The sequence below is a fragment of the Oncorhynchus masou genome, chromosome 29 (genome assembly GCF_036934945.1).
Source record: "Oncorhynchus masou masou isolate Uvic2021 chromosome 29, UVic_Omas_1.1, whole genome shotgun sequence".
Taxonomy (NCBI): domain Eukaryota; kingdom Metazoa; phylum Chordata; class Actinopteri; order Salmoniformes; family Salmonidae; genus Oncorhynchus; species Oncorhynchus masou.
Genome location: NC_088240.1, coordinates 36,238,119 through 36,251,694, shown reverse-complemented (window position 1 = coordinate 36,251,694; position 13,576 = coordinate 36,238,119). Strand labels below are relative to the sequence as shown.

Genomic DNA, 13,576 nt, shown 5'->3' with positions numbered 1-13,576 from the left:
TTTCTTGGATATGAGTTAACTTTTTAAAGTCAGACTTTCATTGGGCAGCTACTTTAACATCCTGCCTCTCACCACCACCACTACAGTTCACAGCTTTATTATTGAAAGAACTCTATGGTATCATGAAACTGAGAGATGACGGCTGTCTCTAGAAAGCTACCGTACTATAGCAACTTTTTATGGAGCCAGTAGAAACCGACTGTGAACCAGCCAGCACAGCAGAGAACTAGACACCCCCTGACTACAGTGCACATGGATCCTCATAATGGAGACCCTCATCAGGTGTCCTTGTCTAGCCGTCAGATGTCCATAATCAACCTCTGTCACTCAACTCAACATCTAGAGGGAATCTCCAAGCGGGCTAATTGCCCAGTTATTCATGAGGCAGTCTGGAGGCCTCATTTCACTCTGTCTGCCATTTGAGCAACCGCCCAGACACCACCACCACCAACCACCACCCCTCTCAGAGTTCTCCTCTGCCAAGCTCTGATGGAGTAGGTCACCTGGTTATTGCCTGGGCTCCTCCAGGAGTTGACTCCATTAGCTAAGGCAATGTGAGGTCTCTGATGTGTCTGTGTAGATATAGTGGGTAAGGGAGGAAAAACATGGACCGGCCTCTAGGGAAGAGTCCTCACTACCTGAAGGAACCGCAGCTCCTTCAACTCCCTCGTCTACAGCACCGGTCTTGGTGGTACACCTGACTACTAATACAATGTTTAACAGACAATATTGTTACAGAAGACCATAAAACACTGAGGCCATGATCAAGGTCTCAACAGCTCCACAAATACATTGCTTTGTAAATCAAAACACAGACTACTCTGTAATAACATAAAAAGGTTATTTGAAAGTTGACTCTTTTGGGAGTAGTATCTGAGACAGTGGCTGAGATGGAATATATATCAGGTTTACCGTTGGGCTTTGGATGTCACTGTACTTGTTTACAACAGTAGTTGCCAGGTAATATACAACCATACCTCGTCTATGGAAACTATGAGTCTGTAATTCTTTTTATTTAGTGACAAAACATTAGGGAGCATGGCATAGGAGACAAGATGTGACAAAAGGGCCCAACACAAAATGATTTAGGTTAAGAGTAGAATTCATAAAGCTTACACTGTGTTGCATTGCACTCCAGACAGTCCTCTGGTAAGCAGCATAGCAATGGGAAAGAGAAGCATTTTAATTAAATAAAGTGAGACAGTGGAGGAGGAAAGAGGGAGGTACACAAAGACATTACATCCAAATGCATACATCCAAAGACATCAGAGTCCTTCAAAAAGAGCTAAGAGGAGGAACAAAGTTAAGGGAAATCATAATTACTATTCATTAACGAAATTGATGGAAGAAAATGTATATTTTCTTATAATGGGATTCTGGCTTTAGCCCGAAGCCATGCAGAACATTATTTTCTCAATCCATTTAAGGATATTATTTTCCTGAGTTACAAAACAATGTGTTGACTTTCAATTGAGTCCATAATTAAAATAGTGCAGTCCCAATGAAAAGAAGGTACTGTATGTGGTTGAATATTATGAAGGTGTAGGAATTTAACATGATCAGCAGGAAATGCAAACGCATAGTGTATTCAAAGTTTAAAAAGGCTTCTAAAGTTTGTAATTTCCTTTAAAAAATGTCAGAGTTGATTTGCCCTAACAAAAAATGTGTCAACCCCTACAAAAATGTCCATTAATTATAATCCACCTAATAATTCACATTTCCTGTTGCTGCAGGATTATTTTTCTGCTGTGAGAAACTGGTCAAATAAGATCCAACATCTGTACATCAAACAAACAAATATTGAATACATTCAAAATTAAGCGTTTGCGGATTATTGAGAGAAACATATTTAACCTTGGATTTTGGTCAAAAAATAACCCTGCATGATAGTGACATAATTTTTCAAATTGGTCACTTCGACAAGCCTTAAATCCTGGCTCTCACATTACCATCTGCATCTATATATATATATATATATATATATATATATATATATATATATATATATATATATATATATATATATAGAGAGAGAGAGAGAGAGAGAGAGAGAGAGAAAGAGAGAGAGAGAGAGAGAGAGAGAGAGAGAGAGAGAGAGAGAGAGAGAGAGAGAGAGAGAGAGAGAGAGAGAGAGAGAGAGAACTGTGGTAAGGATAATCCATGATGAGAAATGTCCCTCACCTGAATTGGACTGTCAGCTATATGTTGACCTCTACCCTTAGCAAAACATCAAGTTAGGTGTCACTGTCAAGGTTGTATGAGATGAAAATCGGAAAAACAAGATCTAATGAAACAAAACAGAGCTAATCTGATCGAAAGCAAAGGTTTACTTTATACAGCAAACACCTGACTTTGTCAATCGCACAAATTCCATTAATCTTTTCTGTCTTATTTGTGAGGTACACATAGACAGGAAGGACACAGGATGCTGCACACTTCTCTTTGCCCTCCAGGGTAAAGCTGATGATTTGTTAACAAACACGGATCGATAAAGAGAGAGTGAGTGAGGCCTGAACGGAAGACGAGCACAAATAATTAATTTCCGGCTCCGGGGGCCCTACCATGGCAAATCACCAGCTTTAATAAACAGTGTCAAGGCAGAAAGACAAATGATGTTTACTCTGAAGCAGTGGTCCTGTGGGCTGTGTGTGTCTCTGCTTTTCCTTACCAGTCTGTCCAGGCTGGTGCCAGCTGCAGTAGTGGGCCGCTCCTCTGGGCTGTAGGGCCTGAAGCGGGCGTTGAACACATCCGAGACGCCCCGGGTAGACCTGCCGCCCATTCCTGAGGGCTTTGGTTGGCCACAGCCTTGAAAAATCTGCAATTACACAGAGAAGGACATCCAACTGTTGGATTGCAAGAGGAGCTAGAATTACTTGGGATGTGGAAAAGAGGGAAAACACAATGTTTTGTTAAGGCCTTGTGGATCCTACAGCCCCCACATTGCCAACAAGACAGTGCTCAAAGTCACATTGATCTAACCAGAGCCGACAGGTTTTTCAACTGGTGCAAGACCAGCCATATATAATATCATGGAGTTAACTTTTTAATGGATTATGGGCAATTCACCACATATACTTTAAAGATAAACAAAGCTGCATCTGCATTGTGAGAAAGCCAACAGAGCATTTAGCCTTGAACGAGAGCAAGCCCCCAACATGTGTAGGCTGAAGAATCTCTTCACAACCACTTCAGTTTTTTTTGCAATGACTACAATTTTGTGGGCAAGTAAAATGCAGTAAAACACTGGAAACACATTAACTACTGTTAGTTGAACTAAGATTATCTGACCATAGGGAAACATGTAATTCAAATACAAAGACCTAAAATTTGATATAATTAGAATGGGTAGCAATACACACCTAAAACATGATCCAGTTGGTTTTCAAATATAAACTGTACGTGACAGAATACAGATGTGCCATCCTGCCCTTGTTCTCGACTCCCACACTAAGGCTGTAATGCCATAAACTTTTAATTAGTGTGTTAATGGACTCTACCCAGCAAACCGGGAACATTTCCAGAACATTAGCTAAGATTCCCATTAAGTTCAAAAAATGTTTTTGATAACGAAATCATTTTCTTAAATGTATACATTTAAAAAAACCGAAATATCCTTTGAATGTTCTAGCGTTCACTAAAATGTTATGCACAATATCTGTAACAACCACCTCAGAACATTCCTCAAAAGTTCCAACTCAGGAGGCGTGCAGACCATCCACCGCTTCCAAGTATATCTCTCGCTAATGTTCAATCTCTGAATAATAATGTAGACGAGCTCAGGGCGAGGATCTTCTTCCAGAAAGACATCAGGGATTGTAACATACTCTGTTTCACGGAAACATGGCTCTCTAGGGATATACTGTCGCCGTCCATACAGCCATCTGGGTTCTCAGTACATAACGCAGACAGGAATAGAGAACTCTCCAGGAAGAAGAAAGGCAGGGGTGTATGTTTCATGATTAAACACTCATGGAGTGACAGAAACTCAAGTCCTTTTGTTCACCCAACCTAGAATACCTCACAATCAAATGCCAACGGTATTACCTCCAAAGATAATTATCTTTGGTTATAGTCACAGCCGTGTATGTTCCCCCTCAAGCTAATATGACAAAGGACCTCAAATAACTACACTTGACTTTATGCAAACTGGAAACCACATATCCCGAGGCCGCATTTATTGTAGCTGGGGATTTTAACAAAGCAAATATGAAGAAAACACTACCAAAGTTCTACCAACACATTGACTGTAATACTTGTGCTGGTAAAACATTGGACCACTGCTACTCAACTTTTCTAAAAGTCTAAGGCCCTTCCCCTGCCCTCCCTTTGACAAATCTGATCATGATTCCATTTTGCTCCTCCCTTCTTATAGGCAGAAACTCAAACAGGAAGTACCAGTGCTAAGGTCTATTCAACGCTGGACTGACCAATCGCAATCCATCTTCCAAGATTGTTTTGATCACGCAGACTGGGATAGGTTCCGAGTAGCTTCTGAGAATAAAATTGACGAATGCAGGGATACGGTGACCTAGTTCATCAGGAAGTGTATAGGAGATGTTCTACCCACTGTGGATACCAGAAACCAGAAACTGTGGATAGATGGCAGCATTCGCGCAAAACTGAAAGTGCAAACCACCACAACCATGGCAAGGTGACTGGGAATATGGTCGAATGCAAACAGTGTAGTTATTCCCTCCACAAGACAATCAAACAGGCAAAATGTCAGTATAGAGACAAAGTGGAGTCACAATTCAATGACTCAGACACGAGACGTATGTGGCAGGATCTACAGACAATCACGGACTACAAAGGAAAAACCAGCTACGTCCCGGAAACCGGCATCTTGCTTCCGGACAAACTAAACACCTTCTTTGGCCCGCTACCTAGGACTGTGGGTTCTCGTTCTCCATGGCCAACGTGAATAAGACATTTAAACATGTTAACCCTCGCAAGGCTACCGGCCCAGACGGCATCCCTAGACACGTCCTCAGAGCATGCGCAGACCAGCTGGCTGGAGTGTTTATGGACATATTCAATCTCTCCCTATCCCTATCCCAATCCCCACTTGCTTCAAGATGTCCACCATTGTTCTTGTACTCAAGAAAGCAAAGGTAACTGAACTAAATCATTATTGCCCCGTATCAGTGCTTTGAGAGCCTAGTTAAGGATCATATCACCTCTACCTTAACTTACCTGACACCCTAGATCCACTTCAATTTGCTTACCACCCCAATAAAACCACAGACGATGCAATCGCCATCACACTGTACACTGCCCTATCCCATCTAGACAAGAGGAATACCTATGTAAGAATGCTGATCATTGACTATAGCTCAGCATTCAGCACCATAGTACCCACCAAGCTCATCATTAAGCTAGGGGCCCCGGGTCTGAACCCCGCCCTGTGCAACTGGGTCCTGGAGGAGCCGCCCCAAGGTGGTGAAGGTAGGAAACAACACCTCCACTTTGCTGATCCTCAACACAGGGGCCCCACAAGGGTGCGTGCTCAGCCCCTTCCTGTAGTCCCTGTTCACCCATGACTGCGTGGCCATGCACGCCTCCAACTCAATCATCTTCTGTGCCCATATGAATAACCCCTATTATGTAACTGGAATGATGAGATAGATGTTCTTCTTCTATGTTTTTGTTTTATTATATCACTGCCATACTGTGTTCAATCTTGTCTAGCCATCTTGTCTCAAGAGGACCACAATGGAAATAAGTCCCAGACTTTATTGTGTGTTATCCTCAATGATTTTATTTATGTGTATGTATGGCTGTAAAGTTGTATGTGTGCTTGTTTTAAAAAATGGTCGAATTAATAAACTAAACTATCATACATTTCGCTTCACCCACAATAACATCTGCTAAACAAGTGTACGTGACCAATAAAATTTGATTTGATGATTTGAAGTTCTCATTAAGTTTCCCGGTAATGTAATACTTTGAAAAAAACATGTATTTAACTAGGCAAGTCTGTTAAGAACAAATTCGTATTTACAATGACGGCCTACACCGGCCAAACCCAGACGACACTGGGCCAATTGTGTGCCACCCTATGGGACTCCCAATCACAGCCAGATGTGATACAGCCTGGATTTCAACCAACTTGCTCTGAGATGCAGTGCCTTAGACTGCTGTGCCACTTGGGAGCAGTAAGAAGACAACGTACCAGTAATGCAAACCAAAATTGGTTCTATGAAAGTTGTGGCAAATGTTCTAATAACATAAAAACTGTCCAGTCGTGCTGATGATTATACAATGTTTGTATAAAACATTCACCTGATGTTTGAATAACTGGTACATAGTGTTATTACATGACCTGGAAACCTAATGATAACTTTTGGGCAATCCAGTCAGAAATGCAGAATTTAGACTAACTGTAATGAATCAAACATTGTCTAAATATGTACTGTTAAAAACGCACCCGATATAATTCCTACTTTGAGACGGCTGATATGGCCCCCCCAGGGTAGCCTTAGTGGTTAGAGTGTTGGACTAGTAACCAGAAGGTTGCAAGTTCAAACCCCGAGCTGACAAGGTACAAATCTGTCATTAACCCACTGTTCCCAGGGCCTCATTGAAAATAAGAATTTGTTCTGAACTGACTTGCCTGGTTAAATAAAGGTAAAATAAAAAAAATGATTTGAAAAGCAAAACTGATCCTAGATCATCACTCATAGTCTTGTAAATAGTAGCCCGTTGGATGAGTGAAGTGATGGTGAATAACCCAGTTACCAGTATTTCTCTGGGTTACTTACATCTAAGAAGGATAAACAGGAAGCATGGAATTCATTATTGACCATACTGCCAAGGTTAAATACTGAAAACAATATGTAAGAGAGCTTCCCTGGTGGCGTAAAGAATAAAAGACCTGGCTTGGGATTCAAGTATTGCAGTTTCCAAGTACTCCACATGTGCAGATTGAAAACATATGAAGTGTAAGAAATATAGTAGGTGTTTGAATGATTAAATGCTCTTCAAATGTCCTATGAATTAAATGAAAATACCATATGTCACCTACAATACAGTCCTCAAATGAGAATTAGCATTAAATCTTCAGAGAAACCTAATGGGGATGTATTCCAATCTGCTATAAGGAGCTACAGATTTGCATGCTGAGAATATTTTGGTAATATTAGGTCAAACTTAAATTGTTGAAATGGAATATTATGTTAAACCTAAAACAAATATGCTATGAAAGTCATATAGAATTACTTATTTGGAAAATTGTGGAACATTGTGCAACATTGTGGGATATATTATTGCAAAATACCCAGACACCTCCCATACTTTAAATGGTGTGGGACATTTAAATAACTTGGACCAGGTGTTCTTCTTACAACATTATAGGAATGTCCTGTGCAACCTAACTTAAAACATTGTATGAATGTCATCACAACTGAGCAAATTTTGTGTTTTGGTAACGTACGTGTCTCTTGTAATGTTCCCGCACTGTTCCCACAATCTAATTATGTAAATGTTCTGGTAACCTTTAAGTAGTACACAGCGTTGTACGAGATCTTCAGTGTCTTGGCAATTTCTCGCATGGAATAGCCTTCATTTCTCAGAACAAGAATAGACTGACTTGTTTCAGGAGAAAGTTCTTTGTTCCTGGCCATTTTGAGCCTGTAATCAAACCCACAAATGCTAATGCTTCAGATACTCAACTAGTCTAAAGAAGGACAGTTTTATTGCTTCTTTAATCAGGACAACAGTTGTCAGCTGTGCTAACATAATTACTAAAGGGTTTTCTAATGATAAATTAGCCTTTTAAAATTATAAACTTGAATTAGCTAACACAACATGCCATTGGAACACAGGAGTGATAGTTGCTGATAATGGGCATCTGTACACCTATGTAGATATTCCATTAAAAAAGCAATTGTTTCCAGCTACAATAGTCATTTACAACATTAACAATGTCTACACTGTATTTCTGATGAATTTGATGTTATTTTAATGGACAGAAAATGTGCTTTTCTTTCAAAAACAAAGACATTTCTAAGTGACCCCAAACTTTTGAACGGTAGTGTATCTCATTCTGGGAATTCTTTGAAGAACAGATTAAATGTGTTCTTGGAACATTCTTGCAACATCAGACAAATGTTTTATACAGTCATCAGCACGACCGGACAGTTTTTGTGTTATGAGAACTTTTTCCTTACAAATGCTCTCGGGGCTTTCACAGAAACAATTTTGATTTTCTGGGAAGACACCTTGTTGGGTTCTGGGAATCAGTTTGACTAATTCGGTTGACATACCCTGTAGGAGACTTGGACACTGTTATCTTGCATATTCATGATGGCCTCCGAAATCTTGACATCAATGGGTTCCATGACAGACTCGATGTTGAAGGGTCCCTCCAGCCTCTGTGCCACCAGCAACATGGCATCTGTCGAGAGAGAGAGACAGAGTGAGAGACAGAGTGAGAGCGAGAGCGTGCGAGAGATTGAACACGCGCGTGCGAGAGAGCGAGAGAGGAATTTAGCCACAATGACTGCCAAAGGCTTGAGTTGGAAGACTTATGTGTCCAGAGAAAGCAGATTATCTTCCATTTGCATTCAATGCTTTGCCTTGGTATCACTAAGACAATTAATGTGTCACTTCAGCAAAATGTATTTGTATATTTATGCAACATACAAAACACCTTTATAATTGGCTATTTGTCAATATTCATCATTAACTGTCACACTTGTCTAAGAAAGAAGCAGCATCTCATCACAGCGTCTCATCATAACAAATTGTTATACGGTATGTGTTTGGCACTTGAAATAAATTACCGCATCCAATCACAGCAATACATAATTGTATATCATGAATGCTTCTGGGGGTATATTACATTTCTATGTAGATCAACTCAATAGATTCAATATAAATGGAGTTGTACGAAATAAAAAGAAAAGTGATGATTAGTCGTTGATTTAATAGAATTTCTCAAAGCGAAGCACATTGAGGTCTTATTTACTTTCGCTCCGGGCACGGATGCTATAAGGTCACCACCTCATTAATATCACTGTGTAGACTAAAACCATACGGCAATGTCTGAACTGTATATGATTATCACAACACCACATTTACTTACAGCATTTTAATCACCCCACACTGGTCTGGAATTCTAATAATATCATATGATCCTTGAACCAAAGAGATCAATGATGTCCAATTCAGAAGAAGTATTGTCACACATACAGTATCACACTGTCTTTCTTAGTAATTATACTGTATAAGAACATTTCCTGATTCTCATTGCGGTCTTAGCCCTCCGGAGTTGCCCTTTACAAAACCATGAGCTAATTGTTATTGTCATGGAACAGAGCTGCTGTGCTCTATCTTGGGGGGATATCCATGTTACTGTGGGACTGGGACTGTCTGTCTCTCTGTGTAATGACAGTTTGGAGTGGGAGTGGAGATCCACAGGCATATGGGGACCTGGCCAGCTAGTAGCCCCAAAGGGGAACAGCGAGGCCTGGGTAACACTGCTCTAGGGCTCTTGTAGAACTTCTCAGTCATGCCCAGGCAGTCTCAGCCAGTAGACCTCCCAGGACAGGACCTCACCACCCACACACTGTCATAATTACTCTGTCATTACCTATCTACTGAATTAAGTAATAATTTAATTTAGGGAATGGAAAACCATTGACCACAAGTCATAAATTGATATGCATTACCATGATGTTTTTCCCAGGCGTGTAACCTTCCCAACATCACAGGTCATTTGTTGTTAAAATACATTAACAATTGGTTCTATGATGCGGCTTTGTGTTGTAATACAAATCCTTTGGCTTGCTGCCACAGTCTCCTCTTCATCATTCAATGAGCTGTTTTTGAGAACATTTGTTGATTACCATGCTCAAATGGCAGAACTACAATAGACTGTAATCATAACAAGATTAACAATTTGTTGACGCATTATTTTCCATAAACATTGAAATGACTGGTTTGGAAATCATCGCTTACTTGTATAAAATTATGTAAAAAGGGAAGCTTTGATGATTTCTCTGGATTTCAAATAAGTTATAATCGTGAAACTCCCCGTCTCCCATAACTACTTTAGATGTTTGCAGAATGAGGCCACAGTGGTCTTTGGGGACCTGCTATCACTAATGGTAAGGAGAAGAGCTGGCTGGGCAACGTTACCTCAGTCATCTCTGGTGCCATTTCCTTTCCAATTATGTCTGAAGTCGGCCCTTTGAAGAGCACTTGTGTTTGTTTACACTGGGGCGGCAGATAGCCTGTGATGCTTGGTTAGAAATCCATCAGCACACTGGCTAAGGTCAGGGGTCAGGGACTAACTAGGTTCCCTTTGGTTTCCTAGCTGCAGTCTGTGAAGTATCCACAAGCAAAATGAAGTTCACCATATATTTTCATAGGATGTGGATCCGGATGTCGTAAGGCAATGACACGTTACATTCAAAGAACGTATGTCAACAAAGCTTTACGTACACACATTGCTAAATCTCACAATGTCAGTATCCAAGCTAATAATGTAAACGTAATCTGAATGCATGCAGCAGGCCTCAAGTATGATGTAGAGAAAAATAAAGGTCACACACTCAAATTCAAATGTTCAAAAAGTGACAATCCAGGTCAGAGCAGCCAGTGGCGAGCTCCTCCACAGATCTCCCATGCAGAGAGTGAATGGAGTTGCCTTCAGCACCACAAGGAAGATGGCAATCTTTTCCAGCCATGTGGAGTTAAGATATGTTTATCAGATGGGCACTACAAACACAGGGAGCCCAGGATGCAACGCCTCATCCCACACAATCCCCAAAGAGAGAGGGGTGAAGAGAGAGAGTAGTGAAGAGAGAGAGAGCATGCAAAGAGAGACAGAGAGAGAGAGAGAGAGAGAGAGAGAGAGAGAGAGAGAGAGAGAGAGAGAGAGAGAGAGAGAGAGAGAGAGAGAGACTGCTGTAGTGTATACTGCTAGCAAGGAGCCAAGACAGTGATGCTGATTGGGTCAAGTCAGGGCAGGGCAGGACAGGGCAGTCAAATTGCAGTTAGCCACAGTGCTGCGTCTCTGAGGAGAAGGAGGCACGCGGTAGCGCTCTCTACCTACATGGAGAATTAATGAGTCTCATTTATGAGGAGAGCACAGAGTCTGGTCCACTGTGACTGGGCTGCTACTCCTGCGTGCCAAGCTCAGCTCTCCCTGCTTCACTTTTGTAGTGTGGAGATAGGCCACCGGCCAACAGGATGAAATCTGGTTATCATCACCACACAGCCATGAAAATAGCGCCCATCTTGTCCTATTTTGAGCCAGGAGGCCAAAAATGATGATGAGGGAGCTGTTAGCGACAGTAGTTTCTTCCAACATGAACACACTAAAGGAAAGACAGTATTTTTCTGAAATTGAATTATATAAACATAGAATTTTTTAGAGGCATGTTCATTTATTTGAATTGAACACTCTATTACAGTAAATTGTAATACAACCACACAAAAAGGAAAACCCTGTTCTACAGACAATCTCCTATTTTCAGCTATCGAAATTGTTGCCCCTAAAATAGAGGCTATCTGCTAGAAAAGCTCCAGCAGACAAGGACAAATAAGGAAAGTGAAAAGGCCCATGTATGGCTCTTTACCTCTGAAGAGATCCCTGAGATGAAAAATGGCTCTCATGTAATTTGGATTCTGTAAAGCATAGCTCATCTGTGGTTCACTCAGCCAACTAATGGTGTTATATGACACCGTAGAACAAAATGGGCAGGGGAAAGCATATTGTTCCTTGGTCACAATTTGTCCTGATAAAAAAGTCCTTGAGCACACATACGAGCGCGTGCACATGGTGTGCCTGTACGCACGCACGCACACACACACAGACACTAGAGAGAAACAGATGAGACTATCCGCAGCTCTTTTGAAATATTCATAGCAATGATACACATAAAAAAAGACCTTCCAAGATTGGCTGAGTTAAATCTTTTTCTATCAAGCCATAAAAGCTTTGCGCACATGGTAATTGCCTTTCCAAACACCCATTTATTTCCTAAAAGCTCTCTATTCATTCACAGAGTTTTCAAATGGCCACACCACACCAGATAGTAGCAAATTCCTGATACCAATGTTCTGTGGAGACTTGTTCTTTTGTTCTTTCTCGCTGTGCAGAAACACAAAACAACAGACACTTGATTTTCTGTCTGATTCATAGATCAGACAAGCTATTTGACTTGAAATGCATACACATAGAGTTAAATCAAATGTAACATGCAAGAAGGTAGTTGTTGCTGGTTTGAATGTATGTCTGGAGGAGATTTAAATGTGCACATCTGATCGCTTGAACCCAAACGCTGACGCCACCGGCACTTCTATCATGTTCAGGTCTACAACTGGAGGTCTGACACATGTTGCCTTTAATCTCGGGATAACACTGGGGAAATAGACTCGTTTTAAAACCCACCCATGGATATTTAATTGACAGATAAAACGATCTGCATAAGAAGACGTCCTACCCAGTCGAACGAGAAAAATAAGGCCCCTCGCGACGAGCAGTAATCCTATGAGTCTCATGAGGATATGGATCGGAGAGACAACTCTTGCACACTATTCAAAGACTGTTGAAGTGCATTGAAAGTATACCATTGGATCTTTTGAAATAGCGCCACTTGTACAGTAGGATCAAATTCCCTGGGGTTTGAGCATAAATGGATCGAGCAATTAGGCATCATTTATGACAATTGTGTTTTATCTGATAATAGACAAATAGAAGGAAACGATGACATAGGTAGAAACTGATAATATCCTTCGAGCTGCACTACTATTCTGATGTAGTTCTTCAAAGCAAAAAAATAATTCAGTCCTGGCATGCATCCTGTTGGAATTAAAGCCGATTATCTAGCATTTCCACTTGCTTATTAAACCTACATGAGTGTTCATTGCCTTCAGCAACACAGAATAGCAACCTATACTGAATTTACGTACTAAACAGGAAAATAAATGCAAGTGTTAATCAGATTTGTCTTCATATCCTACATGCAATTATCAGTTGTAACTGTATAATAGCTCATAATAAGCATGTATTTTTAGCTATAGAAAACCTACGTTCTCAGGAGCACCAGTGATTTGCTAGTCCTAATGAAATTCTGCAGCAGAACCCAATAGCAAGCCATTCTCCAACGGATCCCGTTACTAATGGGGTGAGGGATGTCATGGGGATTGTCTTTGAACCGAGCATCTGTCCAATGATCTCTAACGCAGGCTGACAGGGGTGTTTCAACGATTTTGTCCACAAATATGTAGAGGAAATCCTTGCTTCCAGTCGACATCAATTTTCTCCTCGTAAAACCACATATTTGAGAAGTTGGTAACACATGATTACCACAAAACCCAAACATGATCTGGACAAAGTATCACCTGCTGAACCGCTCTGAAATCAGAAAGGGAATGGTTGTGACGACGCAATGAAAATGATTTATTTCCCCCGCAATGACTCCAGCAGTCATTATGACACCCATTTCTTTCTATATTCGGCAACTCTTTAAACAAGTCCTGTGTGGCTCAGTCGGTAGAGCATGGCGCTTGCAACGCCAAGCGTCGTGGGTTCGATTCCCACTGGGGCCACCCATATGTAAAAGTA

General features: G+C 40.9%; 1 protein-coding gene across 1 annotated transcript in view; it reads right to left on the bottom strand.

Moving 5' to 3' along the window:
* LOC135519423 (glypican-6-like) overlaps window positions 1-13,576 on the bottom strand; it is a 115,490-nt gene that overhangs the window by 31,467 nt on the left and 70,447 nt on the right. Inside the window, exons 5-6 of the mRNA XM_064944638.1 lie at window positions 8,265-8,395; window positions 2,669-2,815 (exon numbers count right to left, since the gene is read on the bottom strand). Coding sequence (XP_064800710.1) covers window positions 2,669-2,815; window positions 8,265-8,395 — 278 coding nt within the window. The remainder of the gene's footprint in view (window positions 1-2,668; window positions 2,816-8,264; window positions 8,396-13,576) is intronic.